We start from the raw sequence: 25,544 nt of genomic DNA, 5'->3' as shown, positions 1-25,544 counted from the left end.
GACTCCTCTGGGTGTGAGGTTTTTCCCATACAGCAGCTGATGTGCTTTCCATGCACTGTTTCAGCCTTGTGTGAACCACAGCAAGTGGGGTCTGCAGGCACCACTCCTCAGTGCTGCCCACCTGAAGCTGCAATGATGTGGGGAAGGGCAAAGGTTGCAAAGGGAAACTATATCATGGCCTTTTGCTCATCTCAGCTTTGAGAATACAACTGTGGTGTCTGACCAAAACCATGACTGAGTTCCCCTTGCTAAAATAATTCCTGATTTCCTGTGTAGTGCTCAAGGATGGGGTCCCCAATGGAGGCACAGAGTTGCCTTATCTTTATACAGAGACCCTATGCTATGCCTGATGAATGCATGGTTTACTCATGGGTGCCTTCTTCCTGTGTGCCTTACCACGCTGGGACCTGCCCAGGAAATGCAGCTCGTTTCCTGCTGGCAGTTGGGCAGCACTTCCTTCACTGAAGAGCTCAGCTTGTCCCCATGCCTGTCACTCCAGCACCAGCCTCTTAGGCTTCTCTGGGAAAGTTCTCACCTGTGGATAAAAGTACTTGGCTAGGGGATGAGCTGCGCCCCTCAAGTGTGGAGGAAAAGTGACCTGGCCTAGGTCCGGCAGCAGGAACTTTAAACCAACCTTCCCACCAGCTGGGATGTGGGATACACACCAGGGAGAGGAAAATGGTTACAACACAACCAGGTGGAAAATGCAACGTGCATGTGTGCATTACAAGGACTTTATGTCCTAAGAAGTATGAATAGGGAAGGAGTTCCTTCAACAAAACTGCCTCAGTGAGGAAAGGTCAGGGATGGGCACCTTCATATCCAGCACCCTGTCACTGCTGAGGCTGGTAGGTTCCTGGCATGAGCTAATTAACTCTTCAATTGCTGAGGAAGCTCAGGGGACCTTAATTTGACAGTCACCGTAAAAGCATTTTGTCTGTCAACAAACTCTTTCATTCAAGGATCTCAAAGTGCTTTACAAGTATTAATTAAACTCACCAAAGTAAGTATGAATAGTTCTTGTCATGGAACAGTGTGCAGAACTGAGGCCAGACTTGCCCAAGAGCAACTGTCAGGACTCAGGGACAGGCACAGAAGGAGGAATTCTCAGCTGCAGTTGCCAAACTGCAAACCCTCCTGCAGAGAACAGCCTCAGACTGCACACTGGCTGAGCCTGCTGGACTCTTCTCAAGGGTATCCTCCCTAGAAGATCACATTTGAAGAATGGGGGGGGAAGTTTTTTTTAATTTTGGAATACAATGCGATCTGTGTCACAGCAAAAAATTTAGGCAAAAGTGACATGAAAGTCTAAATACTCTGCATCAATGTGTAGGCTTTCTGAGTAACAGAAAAGGAATGCTGTTTCATTTATCCTGTATCCTGTAGCAGTACCTTCTGCTGTTTTATGTGAGATTAGTAGTTTCTGAAAGCAATGCATAATAAATCACATGTTGAGGAATTAGGGACAGAATTTAAAGACTATTTAAAACCTCAAATGATCAAACATTCATTTATGAAAATGTGCTGATTATTTCCCCTTCTTGTTATGAATCTCAGTGCTTGGAACACTTCCAGTTTCCTATGCCTCCAGCCATTCAGTATCAAGGGGTCTCAGATCAGGGTTGCTCTGGTTGCAAGTTCAGATACATATTTTAAAGTGATAAAGACTGACTGTCATCATCTAGTCTGAACCCTTGGACAGCCCAGCACAGAGGAATTTTGCTGTTTACCTTGTAGATAGCCCAACTGCTTACATCATGTTATTTGGTAAATTTTCATGGATGTACCTGTAACTGCTGAAAATTTCTCATGCTTTCCCACCTTCCAAACTGTGCTCCATGCTGCATGAAGAGGCTCCAACACTGGATTTCTTGTTTGCAATTTCCTTACCTACAGGAATTAATATACAAATATTGTGAGATTTGAAGATATCAGAGTAACAGGGAGGGGAGTCATAAATATACCTCACGCAGATAATAGCCACTATAAATTCTATTACCTTGATCTGGCTTGGCATCAGCACCCTGCAGATCTCCTTGCTGTACTTGCTCCTCTCTCCATGGCGGCAGCTTCACTGTTTATTACTGATGTAATTACAGCACTATGACGTCTTCTTGATGGTTCTGGATAAAAACAGCCTTTTCACTTTGAAACAAGCACTTTACGCAGCAGTGGTAGTTAAACTGAAGAATATCTATATGAGGTGAGTGATGGTGGTAAACTGATGATTTGTCTTATGCTGGCACAACTTTCCCGTGCAATTGTCTTTTGGACAGCTAATTGGCCTCTGAGTTCAAACTGAGCCACTTCTGGCTCTGTGGCAGAAACACTACCCAGAGCAAAGAAACCAAGTAGGTGGCTCTTCTTCATCACAGAGGATCCTCATCATGGCCGTACTGGAGGTGATGGGAGCTTCTTCCCCTGTGGAGCAAAGCTGGGGGGTCTCCCAGAAGAGAAGCCAATGTGGGTGTGCTGTGTGTGGGGAGGAAACACCCTTAGCATGGTGGTGGCACTAAACAGCCTCTGCTCCAGGCTTGCAGTTGGAGAAGCCCTTCCTCTCTCTCCCCATGCAGAGGACTCTCTGCTCTGTGGCTCTGCCAACCGAGGTCCCCTGCCCCAGCCCCCCCTGCCTGTCCAGTGTGCAGATGGTGGTAGGTCCACAGGAGCCTCCTCACCCACAGGACTCAAGGGTATGTAACATTGCTGCGGAATCCCTGGGCAGCTTCAGATAAAATGGATCAGCAGGACAATGGCACATTTACTGTCCACTTAATTAGGAAGGGAGAGCCTCTTCTTTAGTTCTAGAAACCTCATCATGCAAGCCATTGCAAACTGAGCTCGATCAAGTGTTTCAGATCAGTGTTGCCTGTTTCCAATTACATCTGAGAGCATTTCTGCAGAGAAGAGCCAAGGCCTTGATTTATAGGCTTTTGGGCAAGAGACTGCAGTGTTTTTCATTATCTTTATCTCTAAATCTGCTCTTGTTGCTTACAACAAATTTGCAGAGTCTAATGCAAAGGTCTTTTGTTAAGGTTTCCTACACTCAAATGCTAAAATCTTTCATTAACGCCCAGGCAAATTCTGCATCAGACAGACAGGCCCATCCATTTCACCTTGCTCAGTGTGCCCCTGGGAAGCGAACACATATTTTGGGATGCATTCCCCTAGAGGTGGGCCTGTTCAACTCACCTGTGCTGCGCTCCCACTCAGCCCTGGCCATGACCCAAGCCCAAGCACCTTGCAGGCACTGTGGACAGCTGAGAGGCAGCCAGCCTGCTCCTGCAACACTTGCTCTGCACCAGACATTCCTCTGGCTGGATTTTCTACTGCATTGGCTTCTCACATATTTATCCTGACATCACATGGGCTGGGGCTCTTCCTGCCTCTGCCCAGCAGGAGCTTGCTAATAAAAAAAATTTAAAAAAAAAAAAAAAAAAAATCACTTTTAGAAAACAATGTCTTCTGTGGAAGGAAAAGGCTCAAATGCAGCAAGAAAGAGTTTTATGAGCTTTGCTTCAATACTTGTTGTGCAACATCCTTACGGGATTTTATTATTGATGATTTTATCTAACTATAGTCTATGCCTAATAGCTTGGAGATGCTGTTGATTAATTTTTTCCAGGTCTTTGATGTACTGGCAATAACTTGTCCATGTTGTCCTGTGTCAGTAGAGTGGAAATTGCCATGCCACAGTCAAGGTATCATGAGGTGGCCAAAGCCAGAATAACTGCCTGTATCTACAGTAGGACCAAGGTTTCCCCTAGCCATGATCTCCCTGCTGGCGTTGGCTGGTGGAGCTGTAATGAGTCAACTTGCTAAAACAAGAAAAAAAGAACCCACCCAAAAAATGCTGTGCTTTTTTTATTTTTAAGTTGTTTGGTTTTTTCTGTGTTACTGAGTTGAACCAACTCCATGTGACCAGGTACGAGCTAGAGCCGGTAGGATGATGAAGCGAGTGATCAGGCAACAAGGAGTGGCAGGAGGAGGAATAGGAAGGAGAAGGGCAAGTGAGGGCAGGCTGTAAGATTGTCTTTTGATACCACACCCTACGTATGGACACTGTCAGTCTTAATTCCTACCATACTGGTTCCATCCTTGATGTTGTAATCTGTTTCTGTGAATCTTTTCAATTAGGTAGTGATTTATTGATTAGTGGGGTGGGTTTGGACATCCTCCAGCAACCGACACGAAATCCCTTACCATGCTGAGCTCCATCCTATTGCCTGCAATGAAAAGACGTAAAGCTTTTTCTGCAGGAAATGATTCTTTTTCAAAATTATTAAAAGATTATATGACTAGACTATTGTGTGACATAAATCTGTTTCTAAAAGCTTCAGTGCAGTTACACCACTTACAAAAGCATCTGCTTCAAAATTTTTAGCTGCCCCAGCACATTAGTGGCTGGTTAACTGGAGGTCTTCCTGAAAAGAGTGCATTTATCAGCATAAACTGACCTGTTGCTTTCCTTATGTAGAGGTTTATAGTTTGCCCAAGTTAAAGTGTTTGCCAGTTCAAAATTTATTATTTCTTGTCATCACTTCTCTTACAGTCATCACCTCTCTGGTGTTAGTCCAATTCTATGGATTTGTCAATCACCACCACAAAGAAAACCAGAGCCAAAATAAACCTGGCACCACTTTATTTCTGTATTACAAATGTACTGGCACAAACCTTGTCCACAGAATCTCCTATTTCAGCAAAATGCTTGAAATCCCATTGACTTCAATTAGTAAGTTAAGCAAGTGCTTAAATGCTGTCTTTGAACTGGGGCCTGAAGATCATACATTGGCCAACTGTTTTTTTTGGTTGTTTTGTGTTTTTTTGGTGGTTTTTTTTTTTTCTAGTTATGCTTTTAGAGGAATTTCTACATTTCAGTTCAGTCAAAACATCAAAAATTCAGAGGAGATTAAGGAGACCTGAAAGTTGAAACTATGTTGTTTTCTGGCATAGTTAATTTACAAACTGTAGTCAGTTAAACATTAAGGATTCAAAGAGAGTGAATGAAAAACTGGATGTCTTGAGTTATGTGCTCAAAACTTGGAGGCAGGAAAAAAGGAGGTCTTGCTCAGCAAAATGACACAAGGAAGGGAATTACTGATGTATCAGAAAAATGTGAACCACTGTGAATGGGCTTTAATTCACGGTAGCTGATGGTGTTTGGCAATTCTACACAACACAATTATTACGGTTCTCCCTGCATGCAATTTTATATCAGTGTAACACATGATTATTACCAAATAACCACAATGTGCTAGGAAGAACTTTTCATTCTTCTCAGTTGGACAAAGCTTGTTTGGTCTTATTTTATTTTTTTTTTTAAGGAAAAAAACCCTTCTATTTTAAGGTTTTCCCCATTTAGCCAACGGAATCTATGGAATTTGACCTCTATTAAATAAAATTTTTTCCATTATTTTCTCTGATGATCAAAAAGCCCTGGGCCAGTTTCCTGAAAGGCCAGAATACCTTGCTGCTGGAGCAGGCCGGCTGAGCAACAGCATGCAAGTTCTCCCCCATCTTTCTTCTGTAGGGAAAGAGGCCACTCTGGCCACTTGCCCTCAGCCCCAGACCCACATGCTTCCCTCACCCAAGCCTGTTTCTCCCAGGCTTGCTTGTTCTGCTCACCAAAAGGTTTTGTAGGAGGTGGAGCTATTGAGCATTGTCCTTTTCCCACTGGGTTTGGGCACCTTGCTTGGAGCTGAAGGGGAATCCTTAGGAGCTCTACCTGCATGGTGGCTCCTCTCAGCCACTTGAGAGTCATGGTGGCAGCTTCTTCTTTGCTTCCTTATTTTTGACAAGACTGGCATGGACTGCTGCCTCCTGCAGGGCCCATTCCTGCAGGGAGATGGGTGCTGAGCACAACTGGCATCAAGTGGAGCCTCCCAAGAGGCAGGTGAAGAAGCAGCCTGACCCTGGGTGATGCCAGCAAAGGTGGGTGATGTCTGCCTTGGTTGACAGCAAGCTCTGGGGGAAACCCTGCCTATTCCCAACCAGTGTCAAGAGCCTTCCAGCTCTTAGCAATAGTCTAAGGGACTGAAATATCACACCTGGTGACTCCAGGCATGGCTATGCTGGTGATAGAGAGGGGGTGAAGAGCCCTGGTCTCTTGAGGAGGGGCACTGCCTTCAGCCTTGTGCCGTTCCTACACTGCCTGCCTGGGCCCATCGTGGTGCTGGGCTGCAGGAACAGATGTACCAACTTGGGCACAGGCCAGGTGTCTGCAGAGACAGAGCAAGGGCAGCCGGAGCCTCTGCACTGCCATCTCAGCATGTCTGCTCTCAGGCAATGCCAGTGGGACATGGCAGCAGAGACTCAGGCTGAGGATGGAGCCATTTCCCATTCTCACAGTGAGACTGGACATGGCATCCCCCTGTCTCAGACAGGGTGGAGCAGTGCTGCAGGCTGGCCTGGCTCCTGTCCTGCCATGGAGCACCCTGGATAAATCACATCCTTGCTTTCTACCTCAGTCCCTTGTTTGTAAAACGGACACAAATACTTCACAAGGGTGTTGTGAAACTTAATTAATTAATGAATACCTGTACTGCACTTTGATGCCCTCACATGAAAAGTCCTATATAACTACAAAGCATTTTTAAATGTTATAAAGCAAGAACTTCTTGCTGTCTTGCCTTGGCAAAGAGGCTGATTAGATGTTATCAGTTCTGCTGCTCACATGCTCAGAAACTGCTGCACTGGGGTTTGGATCCTGGTTTGTTTTAAGAGTCACATAGTAAAATGATGGGAAGAGTTAATTTGGCAGTCTGTTCCCTGTGACTTTAGGGAGTGGCCAGAACTGGCTTTATATTTTCTGTCAACAAAATAAGCCAAATAGCCCTAGAAGAGAAAAATACAAAACAAAACAAAAAAACCCCCAAATCCTGACATACTTGTGCATACAGGTGAGTCCTGATCACACCGGCCGTAACTGGATCAAAAGGCTTTCCAGCTCATGCACGAAAAAAAAGCTGTACTACAGGCGCACCTAATCCTGTATTAAATAACAGTATACTGCTCACATTTCATAGAAGGCAACTGGCTCCTAAGTCAGAGACCCTTTGGGCCAAATCTCATTGCCTGTTTCTGACTGTTCTGCTGTTAAGACTGTCCCCTTTGCAGTTTTACTACTTAAGTGATGGAGACTCAGCCTGGGCAGTTGGGACTGAGGAGCCCTGATTCTGCTTTCATCATGTAATGTGTGGTACTGGGATACCAGAAGGCAGCACTGCAGACCCTGTGCTTTAATCCACACTCAGTTGATAACCAATGTCAAGAAGCTGCACTGTGTGGTCCTTCCTTTAGAGAGCTTGGTTATGTCTGTGTGTAGTGGAGGGATGAAACTGCAGCTTTAAATGTTAAAATTCCCAACAGACCTGCACTGCATTTAGAGATTCACTAATAAGTTAATGACAAAATACAAACGCCTTGACTCCTGCAATTTAGAAAACTGGAGCCAAAGGAGTCTTAATAATCTTGTTTTTCTTTCCCAATTAACACTGTTTGCTTTCTGCATTACCTTGACCTTGAAGAGCAATCCTGCACAATTCCACGTACTCACCTCCACCTTCAGCCCTTCCAGCACAAACACAATATCCAGCAGTGCAGTTCCAAGCCCACAGCAGCACAGTGCCAATAAGCCTCTGCTCCCTCTCTCTGGCTGCCAGCACCCACTTTCTCTCCCTTGCCTGAAACCTAAAACTGGCTGTACACTTGGAGGTTGTCATTTGCTAAGACGAACAGGTAAATACACACATAAAGCACATTGCAAAGGTCCAAAGGGCTTGGGCTCCTTCACTGTCATTTCCAGAGGTTGCCTCAAAGCTTGGGGATGCTCACAGCTGCCTGCAATCCACAAGCAATTGCACGCAGGCACCTTTTTTTTTTTTTTTTCTTTTTCTTTTTAAATATATTTTAATAATAGCATTTGGAAGACAGAGGGATTCTGTGCATGCCACTGCATCTGGCAGCACTGTGCCTGAGCTGGGTGCTCTCCCCAGTGGAGTGAGAGGGGAGGGAGCCAAAGTCCAGTTTAGGTTCGAACAGTTGGAGGCAGGAATATGCACAATGGGAGGAAACTGGGTACATCGCCTTTGTAAAAACAAATAAACAACACTTTTAGAAATAAAAAAAAAAGCCCCCTCCTGAACCAGCTTGGACAAAATCCTTTCCTTCCCCCAGCAACAGAGGGATGCAGAGGCTGAAGTGTTTTCACACTGAAAGCATGGCATTGTTTGTGAGCTTTTTCTACAGTCTACAAATAAACAAAACCCAGGGAGTGTTTTGCATTCAGTAGTTAATCACAGTTGGCTGGGTGTTTTTATTTTTATTCACTGTAAAGGCATTCTTGGTCTGCCTCCCAAACAGCTTGCTTTTTCTGAGAGATTTAATCTTGAGTGGCAGGACAAGGTGCAAAGACAAACCTCAAAACAATTCTTACTTTTCTTTAGCAAGATGTCAATATGTAAAAGGTAAGTACCCTGCAAACAGGCCCCTCAGGTTGGCACGCACAGGCTGCCAGTCGGCAGGGATAACCTTGCCCACAAAGCATCTCATTTCACTCGGTTTTAACTCTTTAACAGTTTGTGAACTGTTCTTTAAGTGGTCTAAACAACCAGAATTCAACACAGGTTGGACTGATTTCTAGCCCTAGCTCCTCCCTGAAGAAGTATCTTGTTTGTATACACTAAGCACTGGCTCCAGAAGCCCAGCCTATTTTCAAATCCAAACAGTTTTTCTTCAAAGCAACATCAAGGTACCTTTCATAAAAACGAAGGGATGATGCAATACATATATAGTGTGTGAACAAGTACTTGAGCTGCTCTGCTCAGAATTAGCCTAGGCAGTTACTTAAGAACATTGTGTTGTACAAATACAAGCCACATTTTTGCAGCCATGCCTACTAAAACAAGTGAATGACTGAAAAAGTACTGAATTTATTTAAATTTTATGGTTTTGCCCTAAGATCTAAAAATGGTTAGAAACAATAAACTTATGAAATCTCACCACTTATGCTCTTCACTTTGCTTCCAAGTGCTATTGCCTCCGAACAATCTTTAAAGGAGATAGTTTGTACTTAGATCTGTATCACAGGCATTAAAAAATTAATCAAACCATGTCCAAGTTGCCTGAAAGGTTTGTCTTCAGATCATTTAGTCCCACATTTTCCTTGAAGTAGGACTATCTCCAGTTGCTGGCTAGGACTACCATGGCTTTACCTAGTCCTGGCTCACCAATGTCCAGGGAGATTCCCCCAGCCTCTGGAGCGCACCACTTCCACTGTGGTGCATGTTCCTGTGGAAATACTCTCTGCTGTGGGCTTGGTATCCTGGAGATTTGTGCCTTCGAAGGTATAATTTCTTGAGGTAGAATTTTTGGTACCTCTTCCCCATAAACACAATGCAACAGCCCTGTGAGGAAGCAGTCACAAAACTGCCTGCAAATTCATTTCAACAGCTTCTTGCAGCTTTCATATTTATGTGTATGTAACACAGGGAGATAGATACTTATGATGTTTCTTTAAGGTTTATGCTTTAAAATCAGGACTTAGCAAACATGGGGATCTATACAGTGATGCTGGTAATCTCCATCATCTTCTAAGTGCTTGACCTGAATTAACTTCCCTGATACTTCCCAAAGTATCTCAGGAGCAGAGAAGATAACAAATACTTCACACAATATAGCTAATGTGGGGACCCTTTTGCCACAGTATACCACAGTGGTGAATACATGGTTCATTTTTGAAAAGAGCCATTACCCATGATCCATTTCTAAAGCACCACAATGAAAATAATGCCAAATTCAACAAAATGGCTATGACAAATGCAGAAGAAATAGTCCTGACATCTACAAGCATGACAAACCAAGCAATTAGGTTATTTTTGAATCTCTCTTATAAAGTACTCTAGCAATGGGTAATGCCAGAGACAGGGAATTGGATTTGCCTGAGCAAACGGTGGTGTCCAGACAGACACTACCTCCTCTTCAAACCAGGCACCTCTGAGCGTTCTTTGCAGACTAGCTTTGAAAAGCCTTTTCTTCACAAGCACGTATTCACCCTTTTTGTATGAGCTTCGTATGAGCAATCCAGGCTGCTGCTGAACACCCATCCACTGGAGGAGAGGAAGGCATGATCAAGTTGTGGGGATTTTGCGTGCAACCTGCCCATAATTAGCCCTAAGCAGCAGCTGAGTCACTCCCAAGAGTCCCGGGTGCTACTAGGACCAGACATGCCATGGCCCCAGTGTATAATTACATACCAGCCACCACTGTGTGGAAACAGCTCCATTTACTATCTGACCCCATTAGACAGAAGCTGTCATTTCTTCTTGCCTACCAGGGCTGTGGGTGCTCTGAGGAAGACAAGCCAAATTCTCACAGTCCAAACTCATTCATCCAAATGCACCTTCCTTGCTGAAACCAGCAGATGCCATCCTCTTTCCTGGTTCACCTGTGAGCTGCCTGAGAGCTCCTCTATAGTCAAGAGGAAAATGGGTGTGTAGAGACACAGCAACTACTGGATACAAGGGACAGGGAGATGAGTGCAGAAAGTCTAGGAAACACAGCATGCCAATAATGTCTATTTCATCAGAGAGCTGGCTCAGTTGGCCAAAACACGCAAGAAATCACCCCTAGCTGGCAGGGCTGTATTTGAGCTGCAGCTGGATTTTGCAGCTGCCTTTTCCTATCAAGGCATTAAGAGGAAACCCCTGGCTTCAGCAGCATCAGCAGCATGGCATTCCCCCCTGGCACAGCTCCTGTGTTCACTGAATGAACCTAGTCCCAGCTGATGAGCAACCAAAGCTTCCTGCAGCCAGAATCTCACAGGCTACACACAGCACCTGAGCCAGCAGAGGCCCTTTTGCTGGCCCTCTGAGGAAAAGCACAAAATGGGTCTGGATTTTTGTCACCCCAGATTGCCAGCCTGTCACACCCAGTTCAAGTGAGGTTTGCTGGGAGGGGTGTGCAATGCTTGGGCTGCTGATGATGCTGCAGTTCAGAGAAGAAACACAAGGCTCCAACCTCGAGCTGCTATTCTTGCACCAGTGCTACATCTCCTTCGAAAGACAAATAACTTCGACGGCACTGGATTTTAAACAAGTACTGATAAAATTTTGCTGAAAGGGACAGTGGAGTAAGGGAACGAGGGTGTCAGATTAGGATCAGCTTGAGCCAGTTCAAATAAACAACAAGGAAAGTAAATGTACCCTGATTGCTGGAAGGCTTGAAGGCTTACAAAGTACTTGCCCCACCCAAATCAAGGGCTTGAAATGGAGCAGCAGTGGAACAGAAACCCCTGACAGTGTAAGATTTGCTGTTCTCTAGTACTGCTTTGCCATCCTCAGGGATAGAAAGAGCATCATTATGGTTTAACTAGAGTTGGATGAAAACATGGAGTACCCCAAGGATCAATTTTCACTGTAGGCAGCTGCAGCACAAGGCATTAATTCTTCACCCTTTCTGGTGACAGGAAAAATGCAGGGAGCTGTAGACAAAAATAATGTTAGACTTGCAGTGTGTATTTTGCAATGAAATGCTTACTTTACTTCCTGTTGTTTAGAACTGCTTTATTCTTTAGCACTGCAAGAAAAACCTCCTCTATTTTGTACTGGGTGCACATTTAAAGGTCCATATATTGTAGACTCAGCAAGTGGCAGGGCAGTCACCAAACCTTGCTTCCTTTCTGATTTCTTCATGATTTAAGACCTATTTTCATCAGCCGATACTGGTTTCCCCCTTTCCTTTTCCCTTGGTAACTACCACTTCAACAAGATGGTGTTTGCACAGTGGCTTGGAACCAAGAACTGAGTTTTTTAACATCATACAGGGAACAGAATAAGAAAAGCAGGACTAACATCACCTATGCACCATGGCCTTTTAAGGCACATGCTTAGAAATATATGGCAGAACCCTTGAGTTCTTGCAGAATAATACTTTGACTGCTAGACTATTATTTCCTACATAGCTAAAATTACTTGCATGTTTCTGATATTTGTGTTGTTTACCTTCCCCCAGAACAATGCTTGAAATTATTCTCTGAATATACAGAAATAAGTAAATCAAAATATTAAAAAACCCTGCACTGTTTATAGACTTTTTCAAATTTTTACTGACTTTCCCTGTAGGGGTAAACCCTATTGATGTGAAGTATAAACAGGAAAATAAATGTCTGATCAACACTTTATTCAGGTGTAGGCTTCCTTCAGGAAAGGACAATTCACTTTGCCACTGCTAATTTCCAAACATGGAAATTAAATGAAGAGTTGGTAAAAAAAAATGTACCCAGCTCCATCAGCATGCTTATCCTCTCTGATCTGGTAGCAGTCTTTCCTCAGAATTTTTCTGTTGTGGAGAACACAACACTTGGCTTAGTAAATAACAAACAGCTTCTACTTATTTTTATAGCAAATAATTCTGTATTTAATGTAGGTCCACAAGATGCTGGCATAGACCTTGTTACCTTGTTAAAAGAAAGAACTCAAGTTTGCTAAAAATAGCAGTAACAAGTAAGGATGAAGCAAAATTGTCCCAGAAGAGGACAGAGACCTGAAAATAAAATCTGGAAAGGAGATGACTTACGGGAATTTTAGTAGCATTTAAGAAGTAACTTTTACATTTAATGAGGGTTACATTGCATCAATTACAGAGACAAAAGTAATTTAAGGGAAGAGTGTTCACTGGGGCAGTTCAGTTTGGTCACAGACTTCATTTACTTCGCAGGGCAAGGAACAGCACCCCATAATTAACAATTGTGGTCATAAATTGTATCCGAAGCTTGCTATCTCCTTGCAGCACATCCTCCTCACAAAGCTAGAAAGGTGAGAAGCTCCCCTTCTGCACTGACAAAGGACTTGCCCCTTCATGCCCATGTCACTGCTGCACAGACATGGTGCTAAAAATGCATTTCAGACCTGCACTGGTGAGCCCCATGTACTGCTACAGGTTTCTATTGCCTGCTGCTTCTCTGGCTAAGGGTACTGACACAGAAGGAGGTCTAAGCTGCAATCCCCACTCATCACTTAAACAGGTTTCTGAGCTCTGCTGAACCCCCAGTTTTGTATTAGGGCGCACTGCTCAATGGGGAGTATTTAATCCTTTCTTTCCTAGGTAAGAAGTCTCTGTGTAAAACCACCTTACGTGAGACTTAAAGTACTGCACTTCATGGCTAAATCTCATCTACCAACTGATTCACCAAAGATGAAGCAAAGATTTGTAGGTTCCGGACATGATGAGAGAAAGGGAACATAGAGAGAAACATCCCTAGGGAGGGTTTAACAATGCACAGGAGATCTGTGCTAACTACAGCAATGATCTCTCCTCAAAAACTGACTCGTTACTCTCTGTTATGAATGGGCGGATGTTCAAGGGCAGTGACAATACCAAAACATGCCATTTCAGCAAATGAAAAGTGCCAATAAACAAAGCAGTGGCCAGCACAAAGGAAAGATCAATGAAGGCCAAACAATGTGCGGTATAGTTACCTTTTATTTATTCTTCCAGCTGTTTGTCCAGTCTTTCCAGCAAGTTCATAAAAAACCTGACTTTGAATCCATAAGATTTGGTATTACTTCTAGGACAGTGGATTATGTATGCAGATGAATGAAGGCTTGACTCTTAAGTTTGTGATTTAAGGATCTTTGGAAAACCATGCATTAGCAGAGTTTAGTAACTCAAGACTTACTGCATTCTTTCAGTCAAACTAGGACAGTGTAGAGTTTAGGCTTTTTGATATGTTTGCAATATTGCTATTTTTCTCCTATGTTTTGTGGTTCTTATAAGCCAAGGAAAATAGCCTAGGTCTGACTGCTCCCTTCAATTGCATATATCACATAATAGGGAAGGAAGTGCTGAGTCTTGGTGCTGTTAAAATGGCCACAATGGAAATTATAGTAAAACAGGAGATAACAGAAATAACTCCAACTCATTTGATCCCAACTTTTGTGTCTAACTTAAATGCCTTCAATGGATACTTGGTTTGATATAAAATTATTCAAACAAACCCTCTTCTGGTATAGTATTTATATGGTAATTCTCCTGGAGAGAGGCATCCATTAATTTCAGTGTTTCTCATCTCAATGCCCCATCTGGAGAGCTAACACTCTCAATACTTTTGAGAACTATTAGAAAGGGATCCATAAAATACCATGTAGGTCAAAGAGTGAAGGGTGGCTTTGAAATAAAGAAAATGTTCATTAAGTGTAACAAAAATGCCTTTTCTTCTAATCTGAAAATTGATATTATCTTAAACACAAACAGTACAGTTTTTCATATTTTCTACCTTTTTTTTCTTCAAAATACTACCAATTGTACCATGATGTTAAAATTAGACTGAAACTATTAATTTATTTCTATGTATGTTAGTGAAAAGTTGGTGAAACTATTGAATTCAACACAATTAATTGCTGGTTTAGGCTTTTAGTACCCTCAAAATATTTTCTTACATGGCTTCTAAAACTATTTAATAATAAAGCAGTACATTGTTCAGAATTACTAGGACTGAGGTGAAGGCTGCATTTTTGGTTGAGAATAAACTAAATTCTGAAGACTGGACCTCTTTTCAAACTATTTTGCAATTGCTATCCTTTAAATTATGATAACTTCTGAAAAGATAAAAAAAAAATATAACTGGTGTCACTTGGGCAATCAGGTATATAAAGCACTGTGTTCCTGGTGCAATCAGTACAACACTGAATCAATGACAAAGTTATAAAATTTAAGATTCCATAAATGTACTGATACAATATAAGGGTTTGGTTTATACTTTTTGAAGATGGCTAGAGATTGTTTCTATCAGATTTTGAACACTATGAGAAAAAAATGTTTTTCATTAGCCACCCTCCTTCTCCTACCCCATTCACAAGGTTGGCTTATTCTTGAATATGCATCTGTGGCTTTGGCTTTTACCTGAAGAAATGTAGAAGTGAGATCATCCCAGTATACTAAACAATATTTTGTTCTTAGTCACTTGATGTTGTTCAGTTATGATTTTACTATCCACATAAAACCACTACCTTCCACATCTGCTCTAAGCATGCAAAAGCCTCATACAATATCTCCACAGAGGGAATTCAGGCTCAGACCTTTGAAACTGTTGTAACAGATCTTAGGTAAAGTACAGAGAATCACAAAGGGCTGGATCACAGGATAGAATATGCCTTCTCTGCAGGCTTACAATAAAGCTTCTGATTTTGTTTGCAGCTTAATTTTCTGCCAAGAATTTCAGTATTAAACATAAATTAAATTTTGCCCACAAACTAGCTAAAATACTTGTAGTTTCTAGAGGTGAATTATTAAGTTCCACTACTCAAAACCAATCCGTATTTCCTAGGTGAACATAAACCCTGAAAAGCACTATTTTTCATGCAAAGTAAGTTAGAAAGGGTAGGAGAACACTGCCAATCAAGTTTTACAAGACTTCCTTGCATGTGATGCTGTAGTGAATAATTTAAAATTAAATATTTTCCAGTTCCACTGTATCATCTATATATTATTCATTTAGTTCCTTGTATTTAGCAGAAGTAGAGCACATTTTCCAGATACCATTTATAAGCAACATGCTCTGTTAATTTTATTCCTTACTGGAAAGTACCTTGGTCTATTCAAAAATTAATTGGGGAAGTGACATTGTGAACATTAATCCCAACTGATGTGCCTGACAGAAGCAGGAAAGGAAGGATGAATAGGTGGGATTTTGCATTTGGCATTTCAGAATTAGCAGAGGTAATGTTTCCAGTTATATACACTTGAAAATATTTTCTGAGAAGATATGCTGAACTTAAGCATTAAGCTAAATACCTATAGCCCTACATTATTTCATCAGCTATTTTCCAAGACATCATTCATCCCTTTGTTGAAAGTTTGCTTCTTAGCAGTATTTATCTTATTTGGAAAAATTACAGGTTCATGAAAGAGTTTTATTTTGTTATTCTGGTTTAGTTACTAGTTACTTGCATGTTGGTACTAAAGAAGTATAACTTCTTTGTAATGGCAAGGGGCGCTCATTAGGAAAACACCAAAACTGTACAACTGGAGATAAAAACAAAGCATAAAAGCCTAACATTTCACATAATATGAGCTTTCAACAGAAGTATTAGAAAAACCACCAAACCTCTAACACCCTGCCATATTAACTTCAGACCAACTGGAAAGGCACTGGGAATTGAAGTGTGCAACTCATATCCATACCTGTGAGAGTAACAACCAAGTGAGACACAAACCTCCAAGGCAGAACATGGCACTGTACATCCATTAGGCATTCCTGGTACATACGGCAGTTTTATGTTTTCTTAGGATAAGCTGAAAATGTTAACTAAATACACACATAACGTCGTATTTCCATGGGGAAAAACAATCCCTTTTAGACCATCTGAAGACAAGGAAACAAGGCATAACATACAGGACATTGTTGGCACAAGAAAGTGTTAACATATCAATACACACCCTTTTAAATTTAATATAATAGATATATAAAGTGATAGATAGTGATGGTGATATATATATGGTGGTGACAGAGGCAAAAGGGCAGGACTAGTACTAAATATTTAGTTCTAAGCATGCTAATGAGGTCTTTGTTTCAAAAACTGAAGCTACCAAAACCAGTTCAGAGGCAAGAAAGCACCTATTCAAGACAGTCCAACCCATTTCCAAGCATTCTTCTTCTGGGCTGACATGTGCAGACTGAAGGATTTGTCCAGTATGGTTTCCATGCCCAAAGCTGTCTAAAGCTTCCCATTAGCAAATGCTGCCTCCTGGAACTGAGGGACAAATGTCTTGAAATATGTCCTAGTGAAAAGAACAGAAAATATATGATTAGGAAGGAATAATTTTAAAAGCATGAATTGAATCACTTTTTGTTTCCCACATTGCCTATTTCTCCTATGTGGAAAAGGCTTTACATCTGGTACAAAAGGCCCAAAGACAGACAAGGAATGGAGCAGGAAAATACTGAAGAGAAGTCAGAATATGTGTAGAAGATAAGCTCTTTATCTGTCTCAGAAACCTTGACACAATACTGTCACTGCTGATGGCAGCAGTTTACATAAAATGCAGCAAATAAATACTAACAACATTGTATGAACTGTAATTCCTTTTATTAAACTTAAAAATTTATAGGAAAATGTTCTTTTTTAAAGTGTGCTTTGTTTATTTTGAACCTTAGTCTGTATCTTCTTTACAAAGGATGAAGTGACTCATAAATCCATAAAATGAGCTAATCTTACACATCCAAGATTGAGTTAGAACTGTACCTTTGAGGTCTTTTTGCTGAGATACTCAACCATGTAATAAATGTATTTTACATGTCCCAGGGATGCCCTTTACTTGCCAGTTATATTAGAAGTTGCTTCATCATTCTGCCTTTGGTTTCTGCTTACCGTGTTTTGCGCCAAACTTTCACTTTCTCCTTTTACTTTTTTTAAATCTTGTTTTCTATTTCTATCACTGATTTCTATGAATTTTTCTCCTGTTCTCCTCACCAAGAAGAAATCTAAAGTGAGAACGATTATTTTTTCTTTAAAGTGAGAACAGTCATTTATTAGAGCTGCAATGTCATTTATTAGATTCCTGATCTCTCTGCTGGTTTACCTCCTGAAGCAAACACACACTGATCAGCTTCCCAATCACTATGTGTTTCATAACTGCAGTAGAAGCTTTGGCAATCACTGAACAACAATCATACCTCCTCACACCTGAAAACATTGCAAGACCATGAAGAGAACACTCCTCTCTTTTTGTGAGGTTGAGCCTGGCAAAATAATTAAGAGATAGCTGCAGTCAGCTCTTGTGCATAAGCTGTAAAAATACACAAGATGCTGTCTAAAGATTAAAAGAGCAAAGGAAAGTAAAAGCATTTCTGGTCTGAGGAGCTGATCCCAGAAATGGAAGCCAGCACACACATTTTATAGCATATAGAGATTGTGCTGTGTGTTTACAGAACACACTTTGGTTTATTGAAGCAAAGTTCAGAAAACAACCCTCATAAACATGCCTACAAAAGCCATTGTTTGTGCTGGCACACACATGTACATAAACCAGCTGAGAAGGTCTGCCTGTGCCCTGATCGCAACAGCTGAGTGCCATTTCTGTATCTGTTTTTCCTACCATACCTTTGAAATTATAGCTTTGTTAAGTCCTGATTAATTCTATATATTTTGCTAGCTCAAGGAGTACCACCTGCATGTTATCAATGTCAGGATCTATCCCTTTTACTTGTCCTTGTTTTATCTGTCCTAACATTTAATTATGCTTCTCTGCTTGCTTATTTTAAATAGCTTCTCCCTTCCTCTTTGGTAGCTTCTCTGCAGACTCTCTTCCATGTACATAATGTTAATTGACTTGATTAATGTTACTTAAAATTTCCCTCTTCCAAAACTGTAGAAATTCTTAATCAATCATTAAACGGGATACAATCAGAACTATTTTCCTACATGTTATTTATTTTCCTTTATAGCATTTCTGTGCTTTGTATTAAACCCACATTTACTCCATTATATGCAGTAATTATATATGCCTTTTCTGTTAGGTAAATTCCAGAATGAATGCTTATGATACCACAAACACCCTCCCACACCAGCTTTATCTACACTTGCATCCTTTCTTTTCACTGATTCCTGCAGGAGAGCTTGTATCCTTTGCTGCAAAACTAAGTCTAACACCTCCCTACATTCTGATCAGATGTACTGTTTTGAAGAGGATGTTATTTCACTGGTGGTTCATATGAACCTCTTGGCGATGTTCCATATACAAAAAAAATTCCTTTAGTACTTCATAATTTTAAATGTCCACTTTTTTTTTTTCTTTTTATACCTTAAAGTACATGCTTAAAGTTGTCCTTATAATTTTGGTCTTCTCCAGACTGAAGCAAATGCAGTACCACAAGTGTACTCAGGTTATATTTCTCCATTTCTGTCCCTCTCCCATATACCTTAAGTATCTCAGATAAAACAAAATCAGAGATAATTATGGTTCATCACACATACACACAAAAAAAATTTAAAGTGCTCCCTTAACCCCCACTAACCAAACAAAAAAGGCCCTGCTAAGAGATCCAAAAGCCCAGTATACATGATAGGACTGTATCAGCTACAGCACACTTAGTAGATTGAGGAGAAAAGATGGGGAAGTAGGAGAAGGTAAGTGAAACTCCTTAATGAACACTGGAATTTATTTCTGAATTTTTCCTTTTCATCCAAAGTTTGGAACATGTGTTAAAATACCTGAATTTCCTGTGAAATGGAAATGACAACATTTTAATTACAACAATCTCAGCAGAGATTACTAGTAAGGAGGAAAAGAAGCACCGATCACCTTCTGAGTAAGTCTCATCTATTGACCAGCTGGCATTGAAGTCAAAGTGCACATGTTTCTGCTCAAACAGGACCATGTTTCTGCCAAACAGGACCATGAACTATTATGTCACAACAGATGATATGAAATAACTTTAAGAGAAATAGAAAATTTTTTGGAGGACAATACTCTGCTATAAACTGCATGGTAAAGACAGCATCTTTCACATGCAATACTACTAATTATAGAAAGATTTTAAATCAAGAGACAACACTCATGCTCCAGCATCCTGTACATACAGGCAGAGAGAAACAGTGAATATAAACATGAACTTTGGAAAAAGATACATTCCTCATATTCTATTCATATTAACACATTCACATGAATTTACACCCTCAATAACTATGAACTGTGCTTTACCACAGGAATTCATATAAAAATATCAGAAATTTTTTTTCAGAAACTTTGCCACATGATATTCTCAAATTATCTCTAAACTATTTTGAAATTAGTAGCTTTATATACACTAGATATGCTTTTCAGCTCTGGAGAACTGTTATTAAGAAAACCTCAAGAACAGTAATTTGGGTACCTATTGAATTACACTGAAGATGAAGAAAGCTAACTTGACCTATGGTCTCTCACGGCTGTGTCAAATGGCAGAAATCAGCTTTTGATCAATGCCTTTTTTCCTTTCTGGGAAAGATGGAGATCTTTCTTTCTCCAGCTTTCATCTACCATGTTCTTGGTAGGCATGTATCACATTGACCTTATACCAAGCTTAGAAAACCTGCATAAATTCTCCTGTAAGTACAGAGAAACCCATTTGTACAAAATACACAGATATTATTTACATGAGTGTTGAGTACAATCAACACTCATGTAAAGAAAGTATGATGAGTGTTGCATGCTTCCCACAATGGTTTACATCTCCGCTTAAATGGTGTTTAAAGAGTTGATTTCTTTTCAGCCTAGAGTGGGTGCCAATCTTCATGCACTTATGGGCACATGTCTAAGTCTCTGTTGAACTTCTTATAAGACCCCATTGTTTTTTGTCTATTTGTTTTTGTTCCCTCAAATGGTCATTTTTCAAGTTCAAGGTAGTAAGTTACGAGGTTTCTATGGAAATTTTTCTTCCTCACTCCAGAAAACAACACATTTTGCTGTAGTTAACCACTATATCTACTTGACACAGTACAATGAATTCCAGGTGCTACGGTCAAGGACGTCTGTTGAGAGTAAAGCACTTCTCTTTCCTTCACCTTATTATCCAGTGGAAAGAAAGTCTTGCTTTTATTGTAAGCGGTAAGTATCTAAAAGAAGGTAGAATTGGCTTACCTGCTGTTTACATGTTTTCCAGTAATATGAAACACTGAGTGTGGTACAAGGTCTCCAGAAGACCATACATCTCTAAATCCCAGGGTGTGGGTTTGCCATGCTTATAATGTTCTTTACTCAGAATTCACATGCTTTTGTAAAATTTCGTTCTAACTGTACTGTTTTTTTCCCAGGGTAACTTAATGCTGGGTTTTTTAAATGTGGTTGCTAGAAATCTGCATTGACCACTCGATAGTACCTTTTGCCTTCACATGTCTATGCTGAAAATCTGGAAAAACTTTAAATTATGTACCTGCAATCTCCCATCAAACAACACATCCCATATATTTACAGTGAAAGCATTCTAACACCAACACACTTGATTTCTGCTGTTGATTTTGCTGGACTGGTACTATAGCAAACTACGCAATTGTGTTCTAGTTACTGCTGCTGGTGTAATAAAGTTAAAAGGGTTGTTTAGGTGTTTCTCTTAAAATCTTCAGGTGGTAAATTCAGAGCACAACATCAAGACTCAAACTCTGTGAGGAAAAAAGCATATACAACATTGTATCAATGACATTTCTGGTTTTTATGTCTAGGACAAGGACAATCATCATGGGGTGATGAATCATCTTCCCAAGTCATTCACAAAATACATTCCCCTTAAACTCCTCCGTTTATGACTGCCAAGATTTTCAGCATGCTGATCTCAAATTCACCCATGGTAGCCCTATTTGCACTCATGTTTTATTTGTTTCAGCTCAAGATGTGGGACTTTCAAGTGCTTTTTCCATCAAGAGATAATCTGAGGAAAATGAAGGGGATGAAATCATCATGATGGTCCATATCAAGAACAGACTTAGCAGTACAGCAACACTTTTACTACCAGCACAATGCCCCTGTTGGCAAATTAAAGCCCTTGAACCACAGTTTTAATCTTTTCACAAAGACATAGATAGAGACCTTCTCTCACTGCATCAGGCACACATATTGTGTTCTTCTCATCAGAAAACAGACTCTGATATTCCATTTGGATTTTTTTCCTACTCCTGGCTTTGAGAGCAAGCTTTATTCTTAAATACTACCCATTATTTCAGTATTTTTAGTTAATTCTTGTAAAATATTTTAGTAAGTAGTGCAACTGTGGTTTAATTCTGTAACTATTTGGCTCTAATTATAGACCCTTAGTGTATTCAAAATAACAGTATCCAGTGTGTTTGACAAACTCATCCATTCTCTCCTGCTCCAGACAAGGCATACAGGAAAATATGAGTTCTTTTCTTCAACTTTTTCAAGTTAATAGATCTGACTTGGGCAGGCACTCCTACAGTCATGGTGATCTTGGACTAGTTCTACTTAATTCTTCCAAGTCTTCTAGTGTAAGGTCTGTAGATAGTACCCCATTCTCCTCAGTAGTTCTCTACTGTTTGAATTGTCCAGCAGGTAAATTGAGTTTGTTTGAATAATCCTGGGACTGAGGTGAGGAGTGAATTGTATCCTGTCCAGCTGTTTGAGATACAATCAAGAATCCCAGGCATTTTTCCCAGCTGCTGTCCACTTCTTTTAAAGGAATTGTACCTCCAGGATTTACATCAGTTTGCATCCCATCTTACTTTCCTGCCATACCCTAGAAGGACTGCTTCAAGACATCTACAAGTTTCTTCAAATTCACTGAATCCTAACAGAAAAACAACACCATAGGTGACTGAGCTTCATAAATTAGCTAGAACAGCAATATTTGCCTCTCTTTCAATTAAATTTGGTGAAAACAGGAATTAAGAAGGGTATAGGTTAGAGTGAAGGATAGACTGAGACTTCTTGAGGTTTTTGACCTATTCCTTCCAGACTAGTATTATTATGCTGACACTTTGCAATAAAATCTTGTTATATAAACTATTTCAACACTATAGCCATATTAGAATTATAAAAGAGGTATTCCAGGCTTTTATCAACATCACCTGATTATTCACTTTCTGAAGTACAAAGTATTTTTGCATGGATCATACATATGTAGTGGGCCTTTGTATTTTTATGTTCCTGTTGAAACTTGTTTTGACACAGTGAAAACTTGTTTTGAAAACACTGAACACCTACAACAATACCTTCTGGAAGCCAGATGAGAGTATTTGTCCTCCTGTGACCACACAGGCACATCCAGCTGATTTGGTTCATGTAAACCCTAAAAATTCATCTCCTGTACAGAAGGTATTTAACATAACTTTCAAAACTTTCTAAGATTTCCTGTTTGCTTCTGACAGAGCAAAATCAAAGATGCAACCTGTCTTTTTTTGTATATATATAATAATTTTCTTTCTAAATTCCTTTTGTCAGGAGCTACCTAATTCAAGTGATTAGCACTAATTAACAAAAGGAACTTAAATTAATGAATTGGTGCATTAATTTCAACAGTGAGTAGTATTTAGGTCAAATGCCATATGACTGCTCATTACATCCTTAACCTGTGCTCATGCCCTCCTCCAGCATATCTATGCCTTGCACTGAGTAAGGGCTGAATACAAAAGTGTGGAAATCTACTAAAAGCCCATTCTTTTAATAGGTGTTATGCCAACATTTAAAGTGTAGCTTTTTCCTTTTAAACTCAGACACAAGATATTTGAACTTCTTTGCTATTTTTACCATGTATAATGCATTAAAAACATATTTCCATTGGGAGAATCATGTTGCCTATTTATTCACAGGCACTTCCACAGCATTCCTCACCACACTAAAGATACATGAGCACTGACAGCGAAGCTGAATAAGTCCATCTCCTTCTTTGGGTTAACTTAGGGGTTAACAGAAAAGTAACTAACTACAGCAGACATTTTGTGATACCTCTATTTGGGAGAAAATGATTGTTATATCATTGTCTTCACATCCAAGATGTTACAAAAACTGAAGTGAGAAATAGTTCTCAGCACTCTAATTTTTGATTGTCTAGCTGGAAATGGGCTGTTGCAGGCAGACCCAGAATAGGGCCAGGTGCCAAGTGGCAAAGGCTCATGACCTAATGAAAATCAGGACGATTACAGAATGCAGAGGGGACTCAGGAGACAGCAGCATTTACAAACCACCATTCAAATCTGAACACCACAAAAGTTTATCCAAGTATAGCAGCAGAATGAAATAGGTACCTTCCAGGATTTCTTTCTCACTTCAAATAGACATGATGATACTTGGCATGTATTCATGTTTCTAAAGTAAGCTTCTTGATAGTATGCTCTTTGGGATGTGGTCTATAATTTCCTTACTAGGCACCTTTATCTACAGCAAATATTTTGCTTTTATGTGAAGCACAATGTCTACATAGTTCTCCACTTTATACATCTCCAGAACTGGTGATGCCAAACAAACATTTGAAAGTGTTTATACAAAGCAGGACAATAGTTCTTAAATTACTGCTACTCTAACTGTCTAAACACATAAATGTACAAAGGAGTCAGTGCACAATGCCATTATGCTGCTAGCAATTTTTTTTCTGAGTGCCAAAAAAACCACCAAAACCAACATCACAATCCATGTCTTTCTTCTAATATATTTCTCTCGCTACCTTTTTTTCTTGTGAATTACTGACAAGGTGATTATTGGAATATCTCTGTCTTCTTATGCCTGTTTCTACCTGACAGTCCATGCAAGGCACTGACTGTGCAGCCAGGCTGATGGGCAGAACAGTAATCAAGCATCAAGAGATCTGGATGTCTGCTGTGGGCAGCCATCAAAATGCAAGTTTTTAAGAAATACAGTTGTTTTCAGCTCAGTTTATAATACTGCACAACAGAAACTTATCTCCAAAATTACAAAAAACCAAAACATGTGCTACCAAAACTGTTACAGGAAATAGAAATGGCAGAAGTAGTGAAATCAAGTACATATCAGAAGTTTAAACATTAAAATTCACTCACGTCCAAAAGCTGTTTTCTGTATTTTACTAACAATATCTTTTTCCTCCAGAAGATCTTTCTGGAGTTACTGCCATTTCTGATTCAAGTCACATAGAAAGGTACAAGAAATGGTTATATTTAGCCATCTTTTTCAATAGTTTGCTGACTGCAGAATTAACAGGTAGCTTTAATCCATATGAGGCAAACAAAAATTAAATTTTCATTTTGCTATACATTTGCATCTGTTCCAAAAACCTATGGTATCAATTGATTCTATAAATAAAGTGAAAAATTCAACATTGGTCTGCTGGAAAAATTAAGATGACTTTGTTTCTCAACTTACCATAAAGCAAAATGAATTTTGGCAATATGTTCAAAGCATGAAATAACCATAAATGTAACAACATGACTAAGAGCAAAATATAAAGGAAGGGAGTTCTTCTTCTTAGAGAACTGCTTTGGAGCCAGGATTGCAGATCATTATGTAGGCGGGCAATTAATGTTTATTTTAAAGCAGCAGCATAAGTAGGGTCATCACTTTGTAAAAGATGCTAACTTAGGTTCCAAGGATATATGTGCTCCCAAATGCATGGGCCTTTACTGACAGAAACAGATAAAACTAGCACATACTGGACATAATCTGTTCATACAGACCAAGGAAGTAACTATGAAAGCAACTTTTTATAACCATCTGGAAATCAAGCTTTTGGTATTTAATGTCTCACAGATTTGTGATACAGATTTTTAAAAATTTACAAAGGTGTACTGTGCAGACACAGTAAATCTAAGTGTTCCAAAGCACACACAGAAAAATAAACCTCTCATTTTGAAACAGTTTCATCAATGCCTTCTGCTTGTCAGTCAGTTCAAGAGATAAACACTTCCTTCACCTTCTCCACAATGTACATAAATAGATGTACTTCAGTCAGATGAAGGTTTGTGGTCTTAGATCATAGCAAATTTTGCTTCTGCTTTCTTAACTTCCATTTTCCCCACAGGTTCATGGGTGTCTGTGAAAGATGCATTGGAATATCTCTGTCACAGCATGGTCACTGTTTCCTTATCAGTGGA

At 40.0% G+C, this 25,544-nt stretch overlaps 1 protein-coding gene across 2 annotated transcripts in view; it reads right to left on the bottom strand.

Moving 5' to 3' along the window:
* Nucleotides 1–4,622: 4,622 nt before the first annotated feature.
* The window catches only part of BABAM2 (BRISC and BRCA1 A complex member 2), a 178,190-nt gene continuing 157,268 nt past the window's right edge, over nucleotides 4,623–25,544 (bottom strand). For both annotated transcript variants that reach the window (XM_015620717.1, XM_015620719.1), the window contains one exon: nucleotides 4,623–16,773. In XM_015620717.1, coding sequence (XP_015476203.1) covers nucleotides 16,710–16,773 — 64 coding nt within the window. In that variant the 3' untranslated portion in view covers nucleotides 4,623–16,709. The remainder of the gene's footprint in view (nucleotides 16,774–25,544) is intronic.

The sequence above is a fragment of the Parus major genome, chromosome 3, assembly GCF_001522545.3.
Source record: "Parus major isolate Abel chromosome 3, Parus_major1.1, whole genome shotgun sequence".
Classification (NCBI taxonomy): Eukaryota; Metazoa; Chordata; class Aves; order Passeriformes; family Paridae; genus Parus; species Parus major.
The sequence above is the reverse complement of the archived record's forward strand: the minus strand, read 5'-3'. Positions and strand labels throughout refer to the sequence as shown.